Below are 22915 nucleotides of genomic sequence, written 5' to 3' on the forward strand. Positions count from 1 at the left end.
ACCTTATTTCAGTCTAAGAACTACCATATTCGGATATGAAAAAAAACATATATCTGAGTTTGTATAATTACCTCATTAATATTGTAAATATCAAAATTCTAGTTTCAATTTCTTCTCCAAAACTATAAAGCGCCCCTTTAACCACAGTGTGAAGAGGTTGCTTTCTTTCTTCAGGCATCTAAAAACATGCCTCCAAAGATAAAATAGGAAACGGAAATTTCTCTTTGGTTTACTAAAAGGTTTAAGAAATAGTTTATATCAACTAAAATACACACAGGATACATAAAACAGTTTTATTTAAATGATGTACAAAATAGTTCATGCTTATTTGAATGATAGTAAAATGCAATTTATTTACAAAAATGCAGATAAGTGTAAACAGTTACATGGGTACATATAAGGCTACATGCAAAATCACATTTGATACAATGAATTGCATAATTCACTAGCTATTCCTTCTTTGTTGTCTGCATAAAAGGTGGGCCTGCTACAGGAATAAACAAATGACTTCCAGGCATCATCAACACAAGGAAAATACTGTATAGGCCAGAATTCTTCATGTCTCGTTACTGTGAAATTTCCCCATTCCTGACACGGACTTCTCGGGCCATCCTGCATGTCTCACAAATCCCGCAGCAAAAGGTCATCAAGGCGTCATTTATTATTGTTCCCTATGGTTAAAAGATTGCAACAAAATCAGAACATTGAACCTCGATGAGGAAATGTGTTGCAGTCAGGGTTTCTCAACAACAGCAACACCCAACACTTCCTATGTTCATGAAATCTATCTTTCATAAGAGCCAAGTTGTGGGAAAACATGTCAGTCTTCCTGTAGGAGACTTAATGGACTTTGGATATTGCATCCAAAAAGAATGAGTAAAAGTACTCCAAAGAGTTTAGGAATATGCAATTAGGAGATGAGCAGCTTACCTGAATACCATACGTCAGTCTCATATGAGTCCTTATGGCTGTCATGCCTCCTGGCAAACAACCCAAACAGCAGTTTTCTCCATATTTACTTGCTGTGTAGCAGCTCAATGCAAGCGGACAGAAAAAACCAAGAGCACCTGCACAACAGAAGAGTATTATTTCACTGTGAACTTTTGAAACAGAAAAAAAAAAAAGTGAAAATGTGCCTGTCTTTGTCAAAAACTTATAATGTCAAATTAAAGCATTATAAACGGTACTCACAGACAAAGATATCACTGCAGCAGGAGCACAGGCCGGTGCTCCACTCTCCTGTTTGGACATTTGTCCCATAGCCGCCTGCACCTGGTTGATGGGTGACCACCGGGTTCGACATTTTGGATTACTGGATCTGCTTGTTTTTAATTTAGCCTCCTTGTTGAAGGACACGTCCAGCTGTTAGCACTGGAACAGAGCAAAATGTGGAAAAGAGAAATGAATTAATCTTTCTGCCACACGTTTTCACATTTGTCACATGTACTTAAATGTGATGCTTTTGATTTCCTGAGTAGGAAATGTCACAGTTTGACTTTCCATAGAGTCATTCAGAGGTCGGCCTATAACTAAAATATTCCAGTGCTCTCCATTGGAGAATCTCTCTAAAACATAACAAAGTGTTCTTCATACAGCTCAATTATTATTCATGAATCTCCCTGCAATGCATGTTATGTGACCGACTTCACGTGGACTTATTCATTGACAAAGAAGAAGACATAAAAACAAGACTCGTTTTTGAGCTTTGAGAGATTTTGTGATCTAATTAACTGATAACTGTTTCACACGGTTCTTAATTGGAAATAATCTTGTATTTTGAGAAAATCCCTTCCCAACACGATCGGTGTAACAATTCAGCCTCCATCTATCATTGTCGCTCAGAAAATACCAAAATACCTTTTGTCCAGGTGCATGTGTTTGAAACTTGACAAACTAGACTTAAAAAACAGCATTTTGGAATTTTTTCTTTTAGGTATTTTTGTCTGTAGTCTACAGTCATTTAGGACAACACTAGACCATAAGACCAGTATATAAAAGTAAGTTATTGTGGCTGAATGGTCACCATAGTCACGTATGAATGGTCAGACCATGAACAAAGTAAGCTTTTGTAAACGTTTTTATATGCAATATGTAAACTTTTACATACAAAGACTTTGAGGTATTACTTCACCTGAAGTACAAAAGAGCATATGAAGTTATCTTGTATCAGTGCTGTCAAAACGAGTTTGTTGTGAATGCACAACGTTTAAAAACACAAAATATGAACCTTTTGCAAATATGTTTTAAGAGCAATATCAGAGAAACTATTTTGTTAGTGAATTTTCAAGTTGAGCTTCTGTGAGAGGGAAAAAAAAAGCTGTCACACTTACCAGAAGAGTCTGTCAGTGTGCTCTCCTCCTGATCAGAGCGACAAGCTGCACACCACACAGGAAGCTGTGACGAGCATGAGCTGTTCAATACTGGTTTGCCAACAGACTGCTGTTTCTGAGGATGACAAAGATCTGTGATGATTCACTGACAACTTTCAGACCATTAACGAGAACCGTAACCTTGCTTTGATGCTGATAGTGGGTATGATCTCTGACAGCTGTAGATCCCTGCATACATATATCTGTTTCAGAGGCGAAGGCTTCCTTTTTAAATAGTTTTCCTATCTCGCTTGAGATCAGCACAGTTAAAGGAACTCACGCAACAGTTGTCAGAATCATTTGGACGATGCTTTCATAGAACACCCACAAGTCTCTTTTGTCACATAGCCTGACACAGTTTTTAATCAACCAACATGTAACCACTGTTTGTAAAATAAAGGATGGATGTACACAAGAGTTGAACATATGCAGAACTACATGTAGCAGCAGACTTGTTATCTGATTGAGGGAAACAAAGTGTTCATATGAATGTTCCCGGGCTGTATTTGTTAGTTTTCAGAGAATCAGGTGATAAATAACCTAATATATTCATGTAAATCAATTAGATGAGATATGGATTTATTAATTTATGGTTCATTACAGGTTGTGGTGGTGCTTTACTGGATCACAAATCAGTAAGAACACAATTTTTTCACATTGCAATATAATGATTGATTCAATTATATTGATTGACTGATTTATAAACACCTCTCCGGCAGTCCAAAAAAATATGAACAATGAGAAGAACTCCCACTCAGTGTCTCGCTTATTCATTTGAGCCCAACCTTTGGGCCTGTCCAACGTCCAACGTTGTAATCAAATGAATATTTCAGCAGTAAGTGAGACAGTGCGCAGGAGTTCTTCTCATTGTTTCCAAATTGCACCTTCCTCCAACACACCTGTCGCATATTCATTTTTTTCCAAGAAGTCATGAAAAAAAACATCATAAGATTCTCAAATGGACTATTTATTGAGACAGTTTTGCAGTGGATTCATCAGATTGTGCAGATGTTCATGTTGTTTCTTTTTCTCCACAAACACTTGAGCCTCAGGCCGATCCAAGATAATGAAGAGCGTTGGTATAATGTGAATTTCTGCACAAAAAAGCCAAAACAGCACAGAAACAGTCTATTCTTGATATTGTTACTGCTTAAAATGTAATATTATGCAATCACTCGTTGCGACCATTTGATGAGATTGATACATGATAAAACACCACAAAATGTGCCTCCCACGGCTGATGGAAAATACGACTTCTGACATCATGGCCAGATATGCAACATCGTGGACATGCTAAGCCCACAGAGAGCAGTGCAGCAGCGGTTTCCTGCCGCAAGAGTCACTGCTAAATCTTAAACTGCAGCCCATCATGGACAACTCAGCCATTTGACTGTTCTGTGTCCTAATCTGGTAATCTGAGGTTTCTTTTTTCAGTTAATACCTTGGACAAATGATATCAATGGTCACCTCGGACGTTCTGTGCAGATAAATCTTAAACACATCTAAGTAAGTCTTATATTTCAGCACAAATAATATTCCAAGTCCATTTGAATACAACTTTCTGACACATTTTATTTCCATTAACTTCTGACATCAACTTGAAAGCAAAAGCAAACAAAGTTGTATGATGGCAACACATGAAAAAGGGGAAAATAGCAGTTTGTCCACATCAAATCAACTGAAGGTGTAACAGTGAAGATGTCAGTTAAGACAGGCATCTGGGATCACTTGCTGTAATGTAATGTACAGTTTACTGTCTTTTAATTTGTCTCAACAGCTTTTGTCTCGGCTGCCTCTGCTAAACTTTGCTTCATCTTCATCTTCAGCCTCTGCTCTGCTTTCTGCTTCTGCACTTCTTTGAAGACCTGTGAAAACACAGAAGTCACCACGTGTCAGTGGAGGCACAGAAATCACACCTTGAATATGTTAGTCAGTTAGTCACTTTAACCTACTGCAAGCCTGAGAAATGATCTCAGACACTGTAGGAACTATTGCTTCACTAGTGTGGAATCACTGTCTTGTAAAAGGTCTTTAGATATGAATCTCAAAAACAGTGTAAATGTATTATACAGACAAATATGGATGTTAACAGTATAATGTGGTCATTTGTTTGCTACCTTAATACAGAAGGCCTTCTTGGCCAGCCAGCGACGAGTGGCCCGTCTGTAGTACTCTGGAGGGAAGGTGTAGGTGATGCCCAGCTGCTCGCACACCTTTTCAAAGGCGTCATAGCGAACCAACCTCAGGTTTTTCAAAAGCTTTTTCCTTCGGTCAATGGCCATGAGCATACGCCTCTTGTTAGCTTTGTCCTGACATGAAATAACACATAACAGAAAGGAGTTGGACTACAGATGTGTCAAATTGGAGGAAGAGAAGACAGCCATTAAAGCCCAGTTCATAATTGAGTCAGGCTTATGAGAGAAAACTTAAACAGTTGCAACCTGTACTCCATATCTGTGTCAATTTTAGCAAAAATGTTCGAAGTATGATGTAACATGGAAAATTCCGACCATGTCTGTGACTACGCATGTTCTCATTTCATGTGGGGGAGTAACACAGGATATCCTGTAGCACACGCATACCTCACACCAGAGGAAGGCAGAAAGGAAATGCGGGGAGACGTAATCATACATGAAATTTCGAGTGGTGCAAGTCGACTGGCCTATGACATGATACGTCATCTAAGATTATTATAAAAAACCTGTCTAAAGAAGTACGAGCCTTCTAAGCTGGCAAGGGAGAAAGGTTATGCTGATACTACTCGCTTCAGTCACCTTGTGATGATGTTGCAAGTGCTCCTGATAGTTGCGGATTCTTGCAGTCAATGCGGCCACTGAAAAGAAAAAGACAACGTTAAAATAGGTCGTCTCTTATCTTTGTACGACAGTGAAAACGTTATGTGCAACATTAAAAAAAAGCAGCTCACCCCGGACTTCCACTGAGCTGTGGTCGTTCTCGTCCCTCTGGACTTTAGCAATCAGCTGTTCCTTTTTCAGCAGTAGCTTTTCAGTCTGAAGACATGAACAGAGAGTATTAAATAACAATACCTGTTATGACTCACTTCTCTGAAATTGGCACGACAGTGTACATTTCAACAACCGCAATCATTATCATCAGAAGTATTGGTAAAAAAGAAAGCAGACACAACAAGGTGATCGGTGGAGACACGAGAACTCACATGACTCGCCAACTCCAACGAAAGAAGTCTTTTGACAACATCGTCTGTCCTATCAACACAAAATACACTTGTGTTAGATGAATCAATATATGAATGCAGGCTGATTCTTTTTTTTTACTCATTTCCTGTACAGGACTGTATGTATGTATGTTTACGTTTGAGCGAGGGGTACAGCTGTGTAATCCATCTTGAGCGCTGTTGGAGGAAGGTCACTGAGCTGGCTCACGGCGCCTGGAAGAAACACAATGTTTGCACGAAGAGCACAATTAAAAAAACTAAAAAATCACAGAATATGTTTTGGTGACAACGCAGCTTCATCACACACCTGGCTTCCTAATCTTGGCACCCCGAGCATAATGTCTCACTGGTGGTGGAACAGCAAAACTTCCAGCAACTGAGGAGAGAGAGGAAAAATATCTTGACATGTGTCGTGAATGGACACAAAAAAAAACCCCCAAAACAGCGGTGATCTAATGTTGATGACAAAGCAAAACATGACATTTGTTCAACACACAACAAACTGGCTCAGCAAAGGATAAGTGGTTGCAGTGAAGTATATGGAAACTTCACATAAGTCACTATAGGACTGATCAAGAAATCTGTCACAGTTTTTGAGAAATGCATGTGGTGACCTTCTCAAAGATGGTTTGTATGTCAAGATGTCCGCAGGGAAATCTCTTGCCCACAAATGACACCATAACGTTTCTAAACAATATAGCTTTGATTTCAGAGAAAACCAAAGAAAGTGGATGATTAAGTGGTGAATCTGTAATGATACCGACTCCCATCTCATTTAGAGCTGCAATAATTAGTCTATGAATTGATTCGTCTATCGAAGGAACATTTTTTGCTGCTTTTCTTTGCCATTTATGTCAGTAAATAAAAAGTCTTTGGGTTTTGGACTGTTGATTTGACAAAAGAAGCAATCTGAGGATGTCACTTCAGACTCCAGATAATTCTCACTGCAGTCTTGAGAAGGAAGGTCCTGCACACTGCTGTAGCTCAGCGTCACAATTTATTAATTCCACTGACATTTTGTAACATATCTATTCTGTTCTGTGAGAAGAAACGATGCAACGAAAGTTTAAGCTGCATGATTTGATGAGCACAACCAAGATAATCTGTGTGACATAGCTGTCCCAGATATAACATGGATGGCTCAGATTGTGAGACGAATGTGGTTTTCAGTATCAGCATCATCAAAACAACAAATGATGTTGTTTCCTTAAAAGCTACTTGTTACTTCTTGTATTTCCTGTGATTTGATATCCATTAGGTAGTACTGTTTATTCATTTTAATTTCCTAGCAAGTTTAGTCTGTAGTCCCAACAGACATCGGGCTGAAAACTATTTAATCACCAATTAAATGTGATTCATGATTTCCAAGCATTTCTCACATAGTTGAGGAGAGAAGTGGTCGGCAAAACGAAGTCAACTTATTTGAAGGCGGGCCTGTTAATAAAGAGGTGATGTGTTTGCGGTTGTCAGTGAGCTGAGAAAGGATGCAGCAGTGTGAAAACAAGTTATCACCTAAACTGAAAGCAGAGCTGCTCTAGATGCTCCTGATACGAGATGAGATGTTGCATCAGATTGAACAGAAGAAGATATTCTCATAAACAACTAGTCTATTTTAAACAAATAAGCAACCCACCTTCAGAGATGGGTTATATTGGGCTAAGATTATTTATCTACCTGATTTTGTGAATCTTTGTTAATATGTTGCATGCACTTTGTAACTCTGTTTTTAAAGGTGCTATATACACAACTCAAAATCAGTTAGGGAGATTGAGGTATGGGTACATATATGCATGTGCATGGATGAAGCAATAAAAGTCAGATGAAATGTGTCACATTATTTTTGGGGACCAAAGATATCCACAAAACACAAAATAAAAATTCCGATATGTCACAGAATAAACAATGAAGTGAAACACTCAAATATCCCAATATCCCTAACTAATTTTGAGTAGTGTAAATAATATTATTATAATTATTATTATTATTATTATAACAATGACCTTGTTGATGTAATGTTTATGATAGTTGTTTAACTGTTGATTTTTTTTTTAACCTTACTTTTTCTGTGATCAGTGTAGTGCTAACCAAGCTAGCCATCATACTAGCCATCTGCTGTCAATGCTTTTGATTTACTGTGAGGCTAACGTATCAGACTCTTTCTCCTGTGTATGTTTACTTGATTGATTAGTTGTTTTTTCGGGACTCCACCTTCCTTGTTACTGTACTAGTTCATATCCACAGTAACTTTGGTCTTACTATTGTTTAAGGAATCTTTCTCTGTCTGATTTGCAATCACTACCATTGAGTTTGCCGTCAAATTATGTTGTCACAGTTGCTTTCAGTGTACACCTCAGCTCCTTGTCTTCAGCCTTTACTGGAAGGGTGTTTAGCTCCCGCTGCAAAGCCACAGTGAAGGCAGATGATGAGAGGTCTCCATTCACATTTATAATAATTTTGGAAGAAATTAGTTTGCAGTCTGTGCTGCTGTTGAATTGTACTGCATGAAACATAGTCTTACTTTTTCTTTTTCTTACTTTGTCAACCCTCGCTGATATAAATTAACTTGGACAAAATATTACAACTCCCTTTGGCTTTATGGATATTAACTGGCAACTAAGTGCAAATGTAAGTACTCCAACTATTAGAGCGTGACCAATATTACTTTTTTGGGGCCGATATCATTATTAGGGGATATTCTGATATTGTTATATTGGCAGATATGCACTTTTTGCAATGATCCCTCAGTAGTGGTTGTCAAACACTTGTGGCAAAGACATGTAACGAAGACAGGATATTTCAGTGTATTTTCTAAAATGACATTAGGGCACTGAAACAGTAATCTTCCCTGAGAATTTCAAATTCATAAATAATCCCAAGCCTTTTCATATTGGCTCATATCAGACAACATATAGACCGATACCAATATCTGACATGCCAACCGATATATCGATCAGGCTCTACCAATTATAGGTGATAATCCTCAGTCTTTTCAGAGGATTACAAGCAGTACTGTGATGCCATTTTGTAGACTATCTTGTAAAGACTATGGTTAATACTCTTATCCAGTGAGATGTTATAATGATGTTGGAGGTCTGTATCAGAGTCACTAGCTGTAATTGTGTATGTGCCACATTTTTCTAACGTTACAAGATCAAGTTAGGTAAAGAAAATTGGCTTTCTGGAGCGGAAATGACTCATTATCAACAGTTATTGTGCATTTGTCAAATGATATTCAGACACTATTCTGTGTTTAGTGTTAGCTAGCGTGCAGCTCTCTGTCAACACTGTTGGTGTTAGCTAGCTAACGATGCTCTAGCTAGCTGTTGACAGACGGGCTTTGTTGGGTACTGTTATCAGCCTGGTATAATAAATACGTTAGCCAGCTATTTTCTAAACACGTCTGCCCAGCTTCCTTGGGTTCATCCAGTCGCGTACACTTACCACAGCTAACTCTCGGTCCTGCTAGTACAGCCGAGCTACATGTCCAGGGTTTCGCCGACAGAGCGGAGCACAGACCGCCGCTTTCCCGCAAAACACCAGCCGACGACTTCAGGACAGCTCGCAGAGCTATGTTTGCCAACATGGCTGTCAGGAGAGCCACCAAGGGGGAAAATGAACTACCTAAAAGTGATGAAAATGTGACAGTTAATCACACTCGACCCCTACATGAGGCTCGCCATTTTGACTAGACCAAACTAGCTGAGAGAAGATCGGGGAGTAGTTGCTTTTTCCTAGGCTGTGCTAACGATCCCAGAGCACATCGATAGGATAAACTGAGAGGGGACGAGAAGCAATAGTAAAGCTGGTTTGGGGTTGTTTGTGCTACAACTGCTTTCTTTTGGTAACTAAATAATAATATTTACTGTAATTGAGAGTGTTTTTGCAAAATTGTGGCTTAGACAACAAGCTTCAGGTTGGGTGGGATGTGTCTGAGTGTATGAAAAAAAATCAACTCATAGCAATAAGTCAATAAATCAAAAATCTGGTCCCAGGGCAGAGGCCATTGACCAGGAGAGATTCACCTGTCCTCAGACAACTTCTGCCCTGAGACCAGAGAAGACAGTTGACTCCCTTTTGTCCAACTACGTTGCCCTGAGAACAGAAAAATACGACTTCTGCCCTGAGACCAGGAGAGGTTCACCTGCCCTCAGACAAAATTGTGGGAAACAATGGTCTCTGCCCCGGGACCAGATGAGACTAAACAGCCATGAGGAAAATCCTATAAAACAACTTCTGCCCTGAGACCAGAGGAGACAGTTGACTCCCTTTTGTCCAACTACGTTGCCTTAAAACAGAAAAATACGACTTCTGCCCTGAGACCAGGAGAGATTCACCTGCCCTCAGACAACTTCTGCCCTGAGACCAGGAGAGGTTCACCTGCCCTCAGACAACTTCTGCCCTGAGACCAGAGGAGACAGTTGACTCCCTTTTGTCCAACTACGTTGCCCTGAGAACAGAGAAATACGACTTCTGCCCTGAGACCAGGAGAGATTCACCTGCCCTCAGACAACGTCTGCCCTGAGACCAGGAGGGATCACCTGCCCTCAGACAACTTCTGCCCTAAGACCAGGAGGGATCACCTGCCCTCAGACAAAATTGTGGGAAACAATGGTCTCTGCCCTGGGACCAGATGAGACTTAAAAGCCTTGAGTAAAATCCTACAAAACAACTTCTGCCCTGAGACCAGAGGAGACAGTTGACTCCCACTTTCCAACTACGTTGCCTTAAAACAGAAAAATACGACTTCTGCCCTGAGACCAGGAGAGATTCACCTGCCTTCAGACAACTTCGGCCTGAGACCAGAGGTGACAGTTGACTCCCTTTTGTCCAACTACGTTGCCTTAAAACAGAAAAATACGACTTCTGCCCTGAGACCAGGAGAGATTCACCTGCCCTCAGACAAAATTGTGGGAAACAATGGTCTCTAAAGATTAAGGTCTTTTAATCAAACAAAACTCCCTGAATTCAGTATATTAGGCACTTAAGAGATTATTATCTACTTCCTACTACATCATAAATAAATAGATGGAAATAACAGAGAACAACTTTTTTTGACAAGCAAAAAAGTTAAATACCAAATGTAGAGGCTGTGGGAGATGACTGATATTTGTTTGTCAAAGAAACAGCTTTGTCTGTGTCCCCTTGACATAAAAAATGAGTATTTTTGAGAAAGTTCACAAATAATCTTCAACAATATCATAATTTTTTCCTCAGTTAAAAAGTTTATTTTCTATGTATCTACAAAGTGTGGTACAGATAAAGCACGGGCATCATCATAGAGTATACCAGAGTGATTTTAGGATTGAATCTAGCAGGTTTTTACAGCTGTTTGCTATGCAGGATCAACTTCTCACAATTGGATCATTACAAAAAAACCCCTCAGATCTACACAAACATCTTTCAAAGCGTTTACTCTTAAAATCAGCAAAGTACTTTTAGTCTTTTTCATCATTCATGGCTAATGCTCGTAGGAAAGGAAAGTCATCCCACAGAATGTCTGGATCTGCCGCTTCTTCTGGTACACAATCATGGCACGGCCCAAAAAAACATTGCTCCTTTGTCATCCCATCAGTTGCCATATTCTGGTAGCACTTTGGAGTGAAGGATTCTTCAGTCTCCAAGAGGGGCTGCGTGGACTCAGAGCGCAGGTAGACATGAGGTGTTTTAGCCGTAGGGCTGCTGCACGGACCGGTGAAGATCACAGTGGCGTAAGGGACAGTGTCGCTGTTTGAACCAGAGTAGCCAGGGATGAAGGGTGAACCACAAATGGACTCTCCCAGGTCGCTCGTGTCCTCTGCATCGCTCAGCCATGGGTCATCGTCCCCTTTACTTGGTTTCACAGGCAGATCCAGGAAGCTGAGGTGGGACAGGTACATTGGATTGGGCTCCTCACTGTCTGAGGCAAGATGGGTATCCTGCGAAAGGAAAATAAATTAGACATCAATGTCGTAAATTCGTAAATGACAATGCAGGGATTGACTAATATTGATTATTAGTAAACAAGGAGACCAATAACTGATATTTTGAAATTTTGATTTTTTTTATATATAATATAAACTGAACAACCTTTGGTTCAGCAAATATAATTATTTATTTAAGGATAAGTTCACCCAATAATTAAAATCTAACAAATATGTCATTATCTACTGACCCCTATGCTGATGGAAAGTCAGGTGAAGCTTCGTAGTCCACAAACATTTCTGGAGCTTCACAGCAAAACAACACAGCAGCATTCTCCTAAACAACTAAAGTAGATTGTGACTTGCTCTAAAACTATAAAATGGGTTAGGGTTAGTTCAGTTGTTTAATTATTTTTTAAAACAAGTCCCCATCGACCTCAGTTGCTTAGGAGAATGCTGGAACGCCATTTTATGCTGTGAAGCTCAAGAAATGTTTTGTGGGCTATGAAACTTAGATAATACACAGATAATGACTAACTTTTCATTTGTGGGTGAACCTAACCTTTAACTACGTAGCAAAGCAGGGTTAATATGCACATCCAGCATCAACACAAGACAAGTCTAGCTTTCAGGTAGGAACGCTGGTCGCTTCTGCCCTCTGGTGGTCAGTAGTATTAGTAACTCCTGTCAATACAGTGAAAATAGGGACAATAACAGATAAATATGGACAGTTGTCTCACACTGTGCCACAACAACAAATAATATTGTAATGTGTACATTTATAAGACAATTGATATTTTAAAGTAATGCAAATTCAATTACTTTTGAGAGAAGTAACGAGTAACTGATTACTAATTTTTACTTGCATAACACTGGTCATTTGACCCTCTGTAGATATACAAATGCTGATTAATGCAGCTGTGACTTAAAGGGGGTCATTGCATAAAAGCATTCTGTCTTGCACAGGTTGATTTTCCACACCTGTGTTGAGTCTGATGTCCATCTCTTGATGCTGCTATTAGCTGGATCTGGAACAGCTGGCCAGAAACGCCCCTTCAGCCTGCGAAAGAAAGACAAATGTATTAAGAAAAAAATACATCACAGTGTGGAGAGACAATGTGGCGATGATCTTACCTTCTTTGGTTTGAGAAACAAGTCAAGACTGTTATGATAATTAACAATGACAGTGCAACACCAGAGGCTGTCACAATCATCACAACTGAAACCGCATCTAAGAAGAGAGAAAAACACATTCTGAATAAATCATCTCCGGTGGGAAAACACACTTTCTTCATCTCTCTGTCTTACTTACAAGAAAGCTAAATGATGGTACCAACCTAAAGGCTCGATTCCAAAATGAATTGTTGACCCGTTCAGGCTCCCACCAGATGTGCTAACCATCATAAAAACTTCATACAGAGACTCAGTGCTGAGGTCTTTCAGGACCACCCTCCTCTCCTCTGGGTCGGCATTCACGACTGAAGGAAAAGTCAGACATCAGATAGCATCAAGTGCACGACAAATACGTTTAAGAACAGTCAAATTACGGCCTTTAACCTACCGTTAACGGGTCCGTTTTCGCTCCAGTAGAAGACTTTGTAGCTCTGAACGATCCCATTCCTTTGGTCTAGCGGCAGTTCATCCCAGGTGAGCTCAATGTGTGACCGCCAGGTGTTTTTAACTCGTATTTTTGGAACCTTGGATGGCGCTTTAAAAGGAAATGCCATCATGAGTGATTAATGCAACCATAGGGGGCTATTAAGCTCACAAATCGAGGGTCTAAAAATAGAGGTTGTTGTATGCTGTACAGACCATAAAGCCTCCTGAGGCATATTTGTGCCTTGTGATATTGAGCTATAATAATAAAAGTGACTTGACATGATGTGAGACCTTTAAGCCAGCAAATATAATTTGTCATGTCTATCCACAAGAGGGCATTATTCCACCATGGATCAGCTGTTTCTGATAGATTGCACAATACATTTTTTACTCATGTGGCAAACTCTTTTCCCACTTCTTCAAAGTTAAGTCTCGACTCTCACACCTCTGCCTGCTCTTTGTGTGATCCTCTTTATGTCTATGGTGACTTACCCTTTTGTCTCGAGTAGGCATTAACAGTCTGAGGAAGGCCTATCCCATCCTTAAACCTTGGATACACAGAGATCCCATAGGGCTTGTAGGGCTCAAAGCTGCCTATTGATGAGAGTGAAGAGGTTAGAATGTATCAGTGCCCGTAAGCTCCTAACAGTGTGTACAGGCAGGTCGTGAGCAGGAATAAAGAGGACGTTGCATAAGAGTGAATTATCGTGGTAAAAGATGAACATCAGATCAGGAAAAACCAAACAAAAGGTGAGTCAAATAAGAAGGACACGGAGCTGAAAACCTGCTCTACAAATACTATAAAACATACCTGTTATAACAAGGCCCGTCTGGTTTCTGGCAGTTAGTTCAAACTGTGTGAGAGAGAGGTCTCTGTGTAACAGAGGTGTCCATTCCACCACGAAACCAGTGAGACCGGAAGAGTCCAGAGGACTGCTCCACTGGACCAGTAGGGATCTGTCATCATGAGGAATGGCTGAGACGTCTGATATCACCGCACGAGCTACAGACACAAGGCACAACAACAGGTTTGTAAGACGTAACCCCCACAGACCTGTCAGATGATCTCAGGTACCCCTTCATCAACACACACACATGTTCCAAATGTGTTTATTTGAATTAATTTCAAACTAGATGTTATGTAAACGTGCTATAAGGAACTTTTTACAGGTTATAACACATTCCCAATTTAAGACCAAGACCATTAGCGAGATGACTAGTCATTATAGGCAAGAAGCATGTTACTAGGTTGGATTCTGACATATTCTGATTGAATAAGGCATTCAATTAAAACAGTGGATTGCTGCGGATGAGGATGAAAGACACTGATCTATAGTCTGATGCGTGGCAAACAAACAAAGTTTACTTTTACTACAGGAGGCGGTGGTTGTTCTGTTTTTGTCCACAGGGGCCGCCAGAATCAACAAAATGAAAGTTCCTTGTTGCAGCTTTAAGTGTTAATCATGTAAAAGTGGATTTAAATTGTATCCATTACTTTTATTGTTCTATTTCCACACTTTTAACTTTTACTTTTTACTAATTATTTCAGTTAATCATCCGTTACTTTCAGCTAACTATTTAACCTCCTCTGTTCTCTTGCTTTCTCTAGCTGTCAAACACTTATTATTACAATTAAGAGCTAGTTAAAGTAAAGTATCTCCTGGAGTACATGTACCCCTGGTTGGGAATCACTGTGTTAAAGGTCCAGTTTGTAGGATTTCAACTGATTTATGATGTATAATTAGTAATTACTGAAGTATAATCTCCCATAATCTTCCACAGAGTCTGTCATACATGCTGTATATGTTTCTACAGTTGCCCAGAAGGGACAAACCAAACACTGGCGCTCGTGTTTTTCTAGGTTTTTGGTGGTTATCACAAGGGAGGGTGAGGTGAGGAGTACTTAGCTGGTTGATATCTGCAACCTCACCAGTAGATGCTGCTGAATCCTACAAATTGGACCTTTAAACTAGGGATGCATGATATGGATTTTTCTTCAGCCCATACCAATAACCAATAATTACACGTTTTTGAATTTTAAAAAGAAGTTTCTAACTATTACCTTTAGGTATGAGAATCCGAACTTCAGTGGGGGTGGATCTCCCTGCTGCATTCACAGCACTCAAATACACTTTATTTGCTCTCCTGGGAGCCTGGAAAGTACAGTAATTCTCCGTCGTAGAGCACACCTTTCCCCTTTCACCTGGCAGTTTTTGTGCCGAGACAACATACGACACATTTTGGCTGTTGGCACGGAATTGTTTTGATGGCTAAAAAAAAAGAAGTGAGAAGATATTTTAACCTCACACGCTCTCAACCAGAGTTATATAAGAAGATACATCAATCCATGACAGGTGTCAAACAACATGCGTGATGTGTGTACCTTCCAAAACAAGTGTATGTTGAGTTGTTTTTGCATGTGATCCCCTGATACCTTCATCCACCAGTCGAGACGTCCAGTGGGAGCTGAAAAGAAAGAGACAGCTGTCAGGTTAGCGGCTCGTCAGCGGCCTGCACTTTTCTTCTCACTCTTTAAAAAATACAACTTTTCTATACGAGACAGGTCTATGGATTCACTGTCAGAGTTTGCGGCAGAACTCAATACATCAATTCAGCCTGTGCTATAGAGCAAAGCAATGGGAGATGTAGAACATGACATTAGCATATATTGAAAAGACCAGGAAATGGAAGAAAAGGCAATAGATTGGAAAATGTTAGAGTGACTGATTGTGTCACTCTGAATTGATCTCAGCCCCACCGCTCTCCAAGGTGACTCCAGGCTGGCTGCTGCTCCATTCACTCCAGGGGCTCTGATGGTATCTGACTCTAATCTGGGCCAGATACGGAGTCCCATGGAGGAGACGACACTGGTCCACAGGTCTGCTTGGTCTTATCCAGCTCACCAGGATCTAACACAGACCACACAGATATGACTCCAGGCACGCAGACTACGATCTTCAAGCAGGTCATAATACTGTACGGTTGCTTATAGCTGGAATGACGTGTACTCACTGGTTGGTCGCTCCATTTGCTGCTGTCAGCAGTCTTAAAACGGACTTCCAGGTTTACACGGCAGCTACGCATCCAGGCCTGGTGCTGAGATAAGCGCCAACTCAGTTTGAGGCAGCCGTTCTTTTTAGGCACCGCTTCGACCTTCACAATCGTTGGTGGGTCGAATTTAGCTGGAATAAAATAGCAGTGTTGTAACTTGGATGTCATTTTTTATTTATTTAGGTTTTTTTAATATGTGCAGAAAAAGTTCACCCAAGATTGAACTCAAGTCTGTGTTTCTCATGAATTGCCAATCCAGCAGCAGGTTTTCAGAAAAATAAATACTCAGGGATCTTTGAAACATTCAAAGGGTGATTTAAGTACACTTTAAGCTGGTCGGCTACAAAATGAAACAGATTTTTACGCCATTTTGCATGTTGCACCACCATTTCCAAATCCAAACAGACATGGTGGATATAAGTCCTCATTCGAGTGAAACAAAATGAAAGTTTTATCATTTAAGGTCGTTATATTTGTCCATATTGCTGTTGCATTGTATTATCTTATATTTTCGTTCATAATAACACTTGACATTTTTCTGTGCATTGTTGTAAAAAAGGGTCAAAATATATGTTGCAAATTGGTAAAATGGACTAAAAAATCTATCTATCCTGCTGTGTATGCAGTTTTTTTCATCCAGGTGGTTGGAAAGAAGGATGAGAATTCTGGAGATACCTTGAACACAACAGTAAGGTTTGTCGGAAAGATCTTCTGTTGGAAAGAATGTGTTGAAAAGACTTATTCTGAGCTTTTTAAATCAAATGTGATGGTACTGCGTGACAGGGACACACTTTGGCCCTGTGCATTATAAAAGAATAATAGAAGATTGGACTAAAAAGAGACTGCACTACTGCTACCAATTTACCATTGCGCTCCTGTAACATTGTTGGACTCACCATGATTTTAAAAAAGATCTCCTTTTGTGCACACGTTATTACATGCCGACATTACCCATCACGACCTCTGACCTCTGTCAAAGATTATGTTGTGTTATGATAGTGGTGGCCAATGTAGCTTTGAGATACTAGCCTTGAGCAGAGATGAGGAGCCGGCTACAGATAGTAACCTCAGCTACAACCAAAGCTGACTCAAGGGACATCAGATGAGGCAATTTATATGACTTCAAGGAGCTAACCAGTAATACTCCCCAAGACCAGTAAACTGTTCCTTGTTAGGTTCAGGGCATTACAAAATTCTTATTATATACAGGAAAATGGCTTTTTCAATTACATTTTAATGGGGGTTACAATTTTCTGTATTTCTCACCTGCACTGATGGGTTCCATGATGATGGGTACTGAGGCTGCTTCTCCAAGTTCATTCACCGCCTTCACGCATATTTTCATTTCTGAGAACAGGACGAAGTCAGTGCGGGGGATGGTATAGCGATGGACTCCCGGTAGCAGCTTGTAGCTGTTGTTCTTGTTTAAATCCCTGAAATGATGAAATCATAGTGTGGGAAACACGGTTGTGTAACCTCATAGACATGTTTTGTAAACGACACTTGACCCTGGCTTTCTGGTAAGTATTTCAGTGTTTTCGTGGTAGAGGGAATTCAAAGGCAGAGGATTACCATATCTCGGTGTGGAGCGTATACTTTGTGAATAGGTGGGTCTCCTGCTGCCCCGGGTCCCAGCTACAGGTCAGGGTGCTGGGGTAGGCGAGGTTTGTCTGACAGCTGAGGTTTTGTGGTGCTTCTGGTGGATCTATAGATGAAAGAAAGAAGGTGAAGAGCGTTCTTCATGGAGTTGTTGAAAGTTGAAAGTGCTCTTTATTCACTTTTTACACCCATCGGAGTGTGTCACAAGTTACACTGGACCAGTGTGTATGCATCATATGGAAATTAGATTTTGAAAAAAATATTTATATTAAAGGGGCACTACGTAGTTTTGGAGAAAAAATTCAAACTCAGATTTTTACTATTTACAATATTAAGGAGGCAATAATACAAACTCAGAAATATATATAATAACTGAATAAACAAGCTGTTCTCACAGGAAAATAAGGTCCACAGAACACTGTTTGAAGCTAGAGGTGGCAGGGTCCGCCAAATATGAACAAAGTAAAACAAAAATAGTGAAAATAGTTTCCTCAATTAAACATCAGCAAAGAAAATCTGGAAACCAAAAAGTGCAGCTTCCTTCTCGATGTGATGTTTTAATCTTCTGAAACAATCTTTACTACTTTGAAAACACGTATCCATCTACGGTATATAAACATTAAAATAAGCCAGATGTCTTAGATGGATGGACAAAAAAAAATTACCAGCACCTTTTAAGTTAATCAAAATGCTCAGTAGGAGTTTTATTTCCACTTTTTGTTACGTGGAGCTCAACCCAGCACATTAAAAGTTCCTCTTTTCTCAAACATTTCATTGTTTTCTGTTTTGGTTTTAACATACAAGCAGTAAAGACAACCTAATTTGATTAAAACATGCACAAGAAGTTGAAATCTTTTCTCACATCCGGCTCTGATCTCCACTCCTGCTAGGACTTGAGCAGGAGAGGCCTGGACCCAGCAGGTGAGGAACGCTCTGGTGTGATTGAAGCTCGGTATGACGACCTTGGACACCCTGCTGCTCTCACTGGCCGCGGGGCTGCTGGGGAGGAGGCGATCCTCGAGACGCCACTCGATATGAACGTCTTGTCCGATGAAAGGAGGGCAGTCCTGTCTGATGACGCAGGTGGCTGTCACAGGTGACCCCAGAGGCACCACTGAGCTGGATGCTTGGACCTTTGCGCACGGCTGTATGTCATCCTCTAACAATGAGAAAATTGATTTGAATGTGACATCTAAACAATACATTTCCAGTCATTTATGAATTATTACTAATGTAAAAAGCCTCATATTCTGTTTGGACAGAATCTCCAAGGCAAAGGAAGAAAATGTGTAATAACAATTGTCTTGCTATTTCCACTCACCATTTCTGGCTCCATTCACGAACGCCACCAGCATGACAATCACTGACACCCATGTGGATATCATGATGATAAAACCTGTTAGGCAGCCAAAATGAAATGCATTATTTTTAAATTACAAACTTTCATGGCCTATCAAAACAATATTTGAATTGCCGTTCCTTCCCCAGCGACACGCTTCATTGTGTGAGGTGAGCTGTTGACAGTGATAACGCCTGTCGCTTCAAAATACATCATCATCTCCCCGTTTCAAGTGTTCGGGACGGCCGCCTGATGTGAGCAAGAATGCGATCTCCATAATACATAATATTTCAATATAAACAGACAGCTGGAGAATGCATCCACGGCTCACCGACACAATAGTGGAGAGAAAGTCTGCCGTGTTGTCTGTGTAGAGCATATGCAGAACAAACCGCCAAACACTGACACATGACACACTGAATACATAAATCCGTGCCAGCTTGGGTCCACATTTACGCAACATGACTACACAGGATGTGACATTTAAAGCTCTGCTAGCTGTTGCAAAATTCAATTTCAATTCTCTGTAGATGAAGTAAATATGTCCCCTCGTATATCATTCTATTAGGGGGATACAACTCCTCCGAACAGACAGGACATTTGTAATTGCCAGTCCTCCAATAGCTGATTGTTCATGTACACTGAGCAGAAGAGCCTGCAAGTTAAGCAGATGGGAGCACTTCTCCGGCATATTGTACTTCTGATATTAAGTCAACAACCTGCCTCTTAAATTCCAGACTCATTTGGGACCCCGCACCACAAGCGCAGGTGTTATGGAAATGAATTTTCGAGGGCTGTGTTTTTCTAATACTCACCATTACACGACCACCAGAGGTTAAGATTCAGTCCTGGCTCACGAAGCAGCGACAAGAAGGCACAGGCATGCCTTCACAGCATCTCTGTGCTGTATGGGAGGAAAGACAAAGCAGTTATTAGTCTGGAATCATGCTGGAAAAACTGAACAGTTACACAGTTGAATTGACAGGATTATTAGAACGTGAATATATTGTATTTTTATTATTTACTATGTGTTGAACATGTGGAAAACTTCTAGGCACAAGTCATTTTCCTGTTGTCACCTCAACATGTCATGTTGTAGACAGGAAGCAGCATTTCATCTGACACATGTGGTTTATCATTTCATGTGAGAAACCACAGATACGCAGGTGTGTTTTTTTTTTAGAAATTTCACAACAAACTTCTTTCTTTCTTATGATCAATACATTGATTCAGTGATTTTTCTTCTGGTTCCTGTTTCTAAAAGGTGATGATTTACAAATATTTGTAAATTTACCACATTTGGGATGTTTGTTTAAACCAATTTAAAGATAAGATAACTAAAGATAAATACAAATTAAGAATTTATCATAAACAACTATTAAAAAAACAATCATCACATAATTGATTGTGAAAATAATCTTGAGTTGCAGCTGATTAAAGGCATAACAAGCAAGGATAACAGGTAAAATGTGTTAATTCCAACATTTGAAGTGCAATTACATATATGGAATAAGCTCACATTAATTAATTAAACAAATAATAATAATTATAATTAAAACTTTGATTTTTCATAGCCCCTTTCATACAGCTGGTTTAGCTCAAAGTGCTTTACAATAAAGCGATGAAACAATAAAAAAATGGAAAAGGTAAGAATAAACTGAAGGAAGACTGACAATTAAAGACAATGCTGAAAAAAAAATGTTCAAAGAGCTTGTATCACCTTAAATCTTGGGTAGGGAGTCCCATAGTTTTGGTGCGTATCTAGATTAGGCTGAATCAGCAATTCGTTATAAGGTGGTACTAATACTTCCAACTAATAGGAGTTAATAAATGCTGCTAAGAAGTCAGCAGGGAGGAAAGCTCTCATGTGTTATCTGACAGTGTGGCGGATGACTCTTAATGATTTCTCCACCAGAGATGAATTTCACACACGCGCACACACACACGTACATGTGAGCACACAAACACACGTAAAGCACATAACAACGCCAGTAACTGAGACCGCAGCATTGAGAAACTTTCCTGTGGTCTCGTGACACTCGCTCTCGGTCTCCCTCACTGAATCTGGTGAGAAACTGAAAAAATCTGAAGCCTATATTTTGCCTCAGGCCCAAAACAAGTTGGCAACATCTACGTGTTTTTGTCAACAGGCTTTCTCGACGTATTTTTCAAATGTGAAAGGAACAAATTGAGATGATTTGTTCTGAAATTTCCATTAACTCTGCTTCCAAGTATTTTCTGGTCTAGAACAACTCTACCTTTGGGCAGAAATTTATGTCTGGCCTGTCAAATTGCAAGCGACCTCATCAGACGAGGAGGTGTTACTTTAATAAATTGTAACTATCACTCAAACTCAGTCAGATCGCCGCATTCAGTCGGCAGTAACCTGCAATTTGGAGAAAGCCTGTGTGGAAGCAATGCGAGAGAAATGGGATTCCTCACTGTTTCTTATCAGCTGTTTGCATAAAGACCTCCATTTTCCTCCTCTGCTTTCCTTTTGAGAATTTCTGCTTACTACTAAAAGGTAATTTCCTGCGGCTCTGAATAAAGGCAATGGAGAGAAAGAGAGGGAGAGAGAAGGCGAGATATGCTATAAAATTTGGAGTGTATTTTGTCAACAAACACAATTTGATACAGTATAAATAAAACTGTCGGTTTTCAGTGTTTTGCCCAATTATGTTCCTAATGACTGGATTCATTTGTGTGTCTCAGTGAGTCTCAGTGGCATTTTGCTATGGCCACCGTATGTTTCCTTTCCCGTTGCTGTTGGAGGTTGCCAAACGCCCACTTTCATGATTTGGCAATATCCTCGGCACAAAGCGCATTGGCAAACATGCCACCATTTCCCCTTTTTGGTCCCACTTCTAACACAAAGAGCTCTGCCTTAAATAAGGAATTTAAAAAGTCTTTAAGAACGTAGATTTCTTTGAATTTGGATACTTAGACATCATACAAGAGTTCCTTCCAGCTCAGACCCAGTGACCCTGTGTGTCAGCAGTTGTAAAGGTCCAAAAAACTCAAAAGGAGGAATGACATCTGTTTCACATCCTCTTTTTTTGAGGATGACCAGAACGAAAACATGTTTTCCATAGTTTAACACACTAAAATCACGTCCATAGTGACAGTGTCACCATTTGGAAGAATGTCACAATGACAAAACAGCTGACAAATCTCACAAAATTCAGATTTTTTCATATGAATAAAGCTAAAAACAGTGCCATGTGTTTTCTAAACTTTCCTATTAAACCTCTTTGGTAAATTCTAATTTGACACAGTTCGAGCTTTAAACTTCAAGTATCTTTACTATTAAAACAGGGACGATCATCTTATCCTCCTCTTCAAACACATTTAAAGATCCTCTACATCTGTAGTATTTTCATGTCCTCTACATCTGTAGTATTTTCATGTACTGGCATTAATAGACAGGAAACTACAAAGGACGATGAGTGACACAAGTACAATACAGAGCAGCCCAAAAAAAAGAAAGAAAAAAATTTGATTAAGCAAGTGTTTTAAAATAAAATTAAGTGGAGCGGTCCGTGAGTTGGATCAGGATGCATCTCTCCAGCCTGAACCTGTGTCATCCAGGTACGAGTTTTGTGAAGTTTCCCTTTTCAATCTGGCACAAGTATCAAAATGAAAGGACCAGCAAATCTCTTGATGTGAAGATAAAGGAGCGCCATCAGAGGGGCTTGCCACTCACCACACAGCAGCTGCAGCGGACCCAGAAAGACGAGAGGCTCTCATCAGCCCTGATAGCACTAGATGAAACAGTGTGGCTCAAAGCAGCTCAGATTGGAGGACATATGTGTGTGTAAGCCAAGCAGCCACGGCAGCAGCAGCAGCAGAAGCAGCAGCAGCA

At 40.0% G+C, this 22915-nt stretch overlaps 3 protein-coding genes across 4 annotated transcripts; all 3 read right to left on the reverse strand.

Moving 5' to 3' along the window:
- Positions 1–531: 531 nt before the first annotated feature.
- LOC311259691 (cornifelin-like) lies at positions 532–2526 on the reverse strand. Its single transcript, XM_084356978.1, has 4 exons — positions 2331–2526; positions 1192–1371; positions 931–1067; positions 532–671 (listed from the first exon to the last, which is right to left on the reverse strand). Exons 2-4 carry the CDS (start codon positions 1301–1303, stop codon positions 567–569), a joined length of 354 nt encoding a protein of 117 aa, XP_084213104.1. The 5' UTR covers positions 1304–1371; positions 2331–2526; the 3' UTR covers positions 532–566.
- Positions 2527–3921: 1395 nt separating this feature from the next.
- On the reverse strand, positions 3922–9279 carry mrps15 (mitochondrial ribosomal protein S15). Its single transcript, XM_084357158.1, has 8 exons — positions 9007–9279; positions 5873–5941; positions 5703–5778; positions 5548–5596; positions 5296–5380; positions 5144–5202; positions 4487–4678; positions 3922–4234 (listed from the first exon to the last, which is right to left on the reverse strand). Exons 1-8 carry the CDS (start codon positions 9146–9148, stop codon positions 4130–4132), a joined length of 777 nt encoding a protein of 258 aa, XP_084213284.1. The 5' UTR covers positions 9149–9279; the 3' UTR covers positions 3922–4129.
- A 1496-nt stretch (positions 9280–10775) lies between these two features.
- csf3r (colony stimulating factor 3 receptor) lies at positions 10776–22915 on the reverse strand. Of its 2 annotated transcripts, none has more exons than XM_084357556.1 (17): positions 22757–22915; positions 19869–19957; positions 19036–19110; positions 18577–18873; positions 17688–17820; positions 17382–17548; positions 16077–16246; positions 15823–15973; positions 15448–15530; positions 15127–15334; positions 13876–14067; positions 13557–13658; positions 13027–13173; positions 12803–12943; positions 12600–12696; positions 12447–12525; positions 10776–11480 (listed from the first exon to the last, which is right to left on the reverse strand). In XM_084357556.1, exons 3-17 carry the CDS (start codon positions 19097–19099, stop codon positions 11001–11003), a joined length of 2511 nt encoding a protein of 836 aa, XP_084213682.1. In that variant the 5' UTR covers positions 19100–19110; positions 19869–19957; positions 22757–22915; the 3' UTR covers positions 10776–11000. The 2 variants fall into 2 exon arrangements, with proteins under 2 accessions (XP_084213682.1, XP_084213683.1); XM_084357557.1 differs by lacking the exon at positions 22757–22915 and adding an exon at positions 20774–20812.

This window comes from Pagrus pagrus (assembly GCF_965226575.1).
Source record: "Pagrus pagrus genome assembly, chromosome: 7".
Lineage (NCBI taxonomy): Eukaryota > Metazoa > Chordata > Actinopteri > Spariformes > Sparidae > Pagrus > Pagrus pagrus.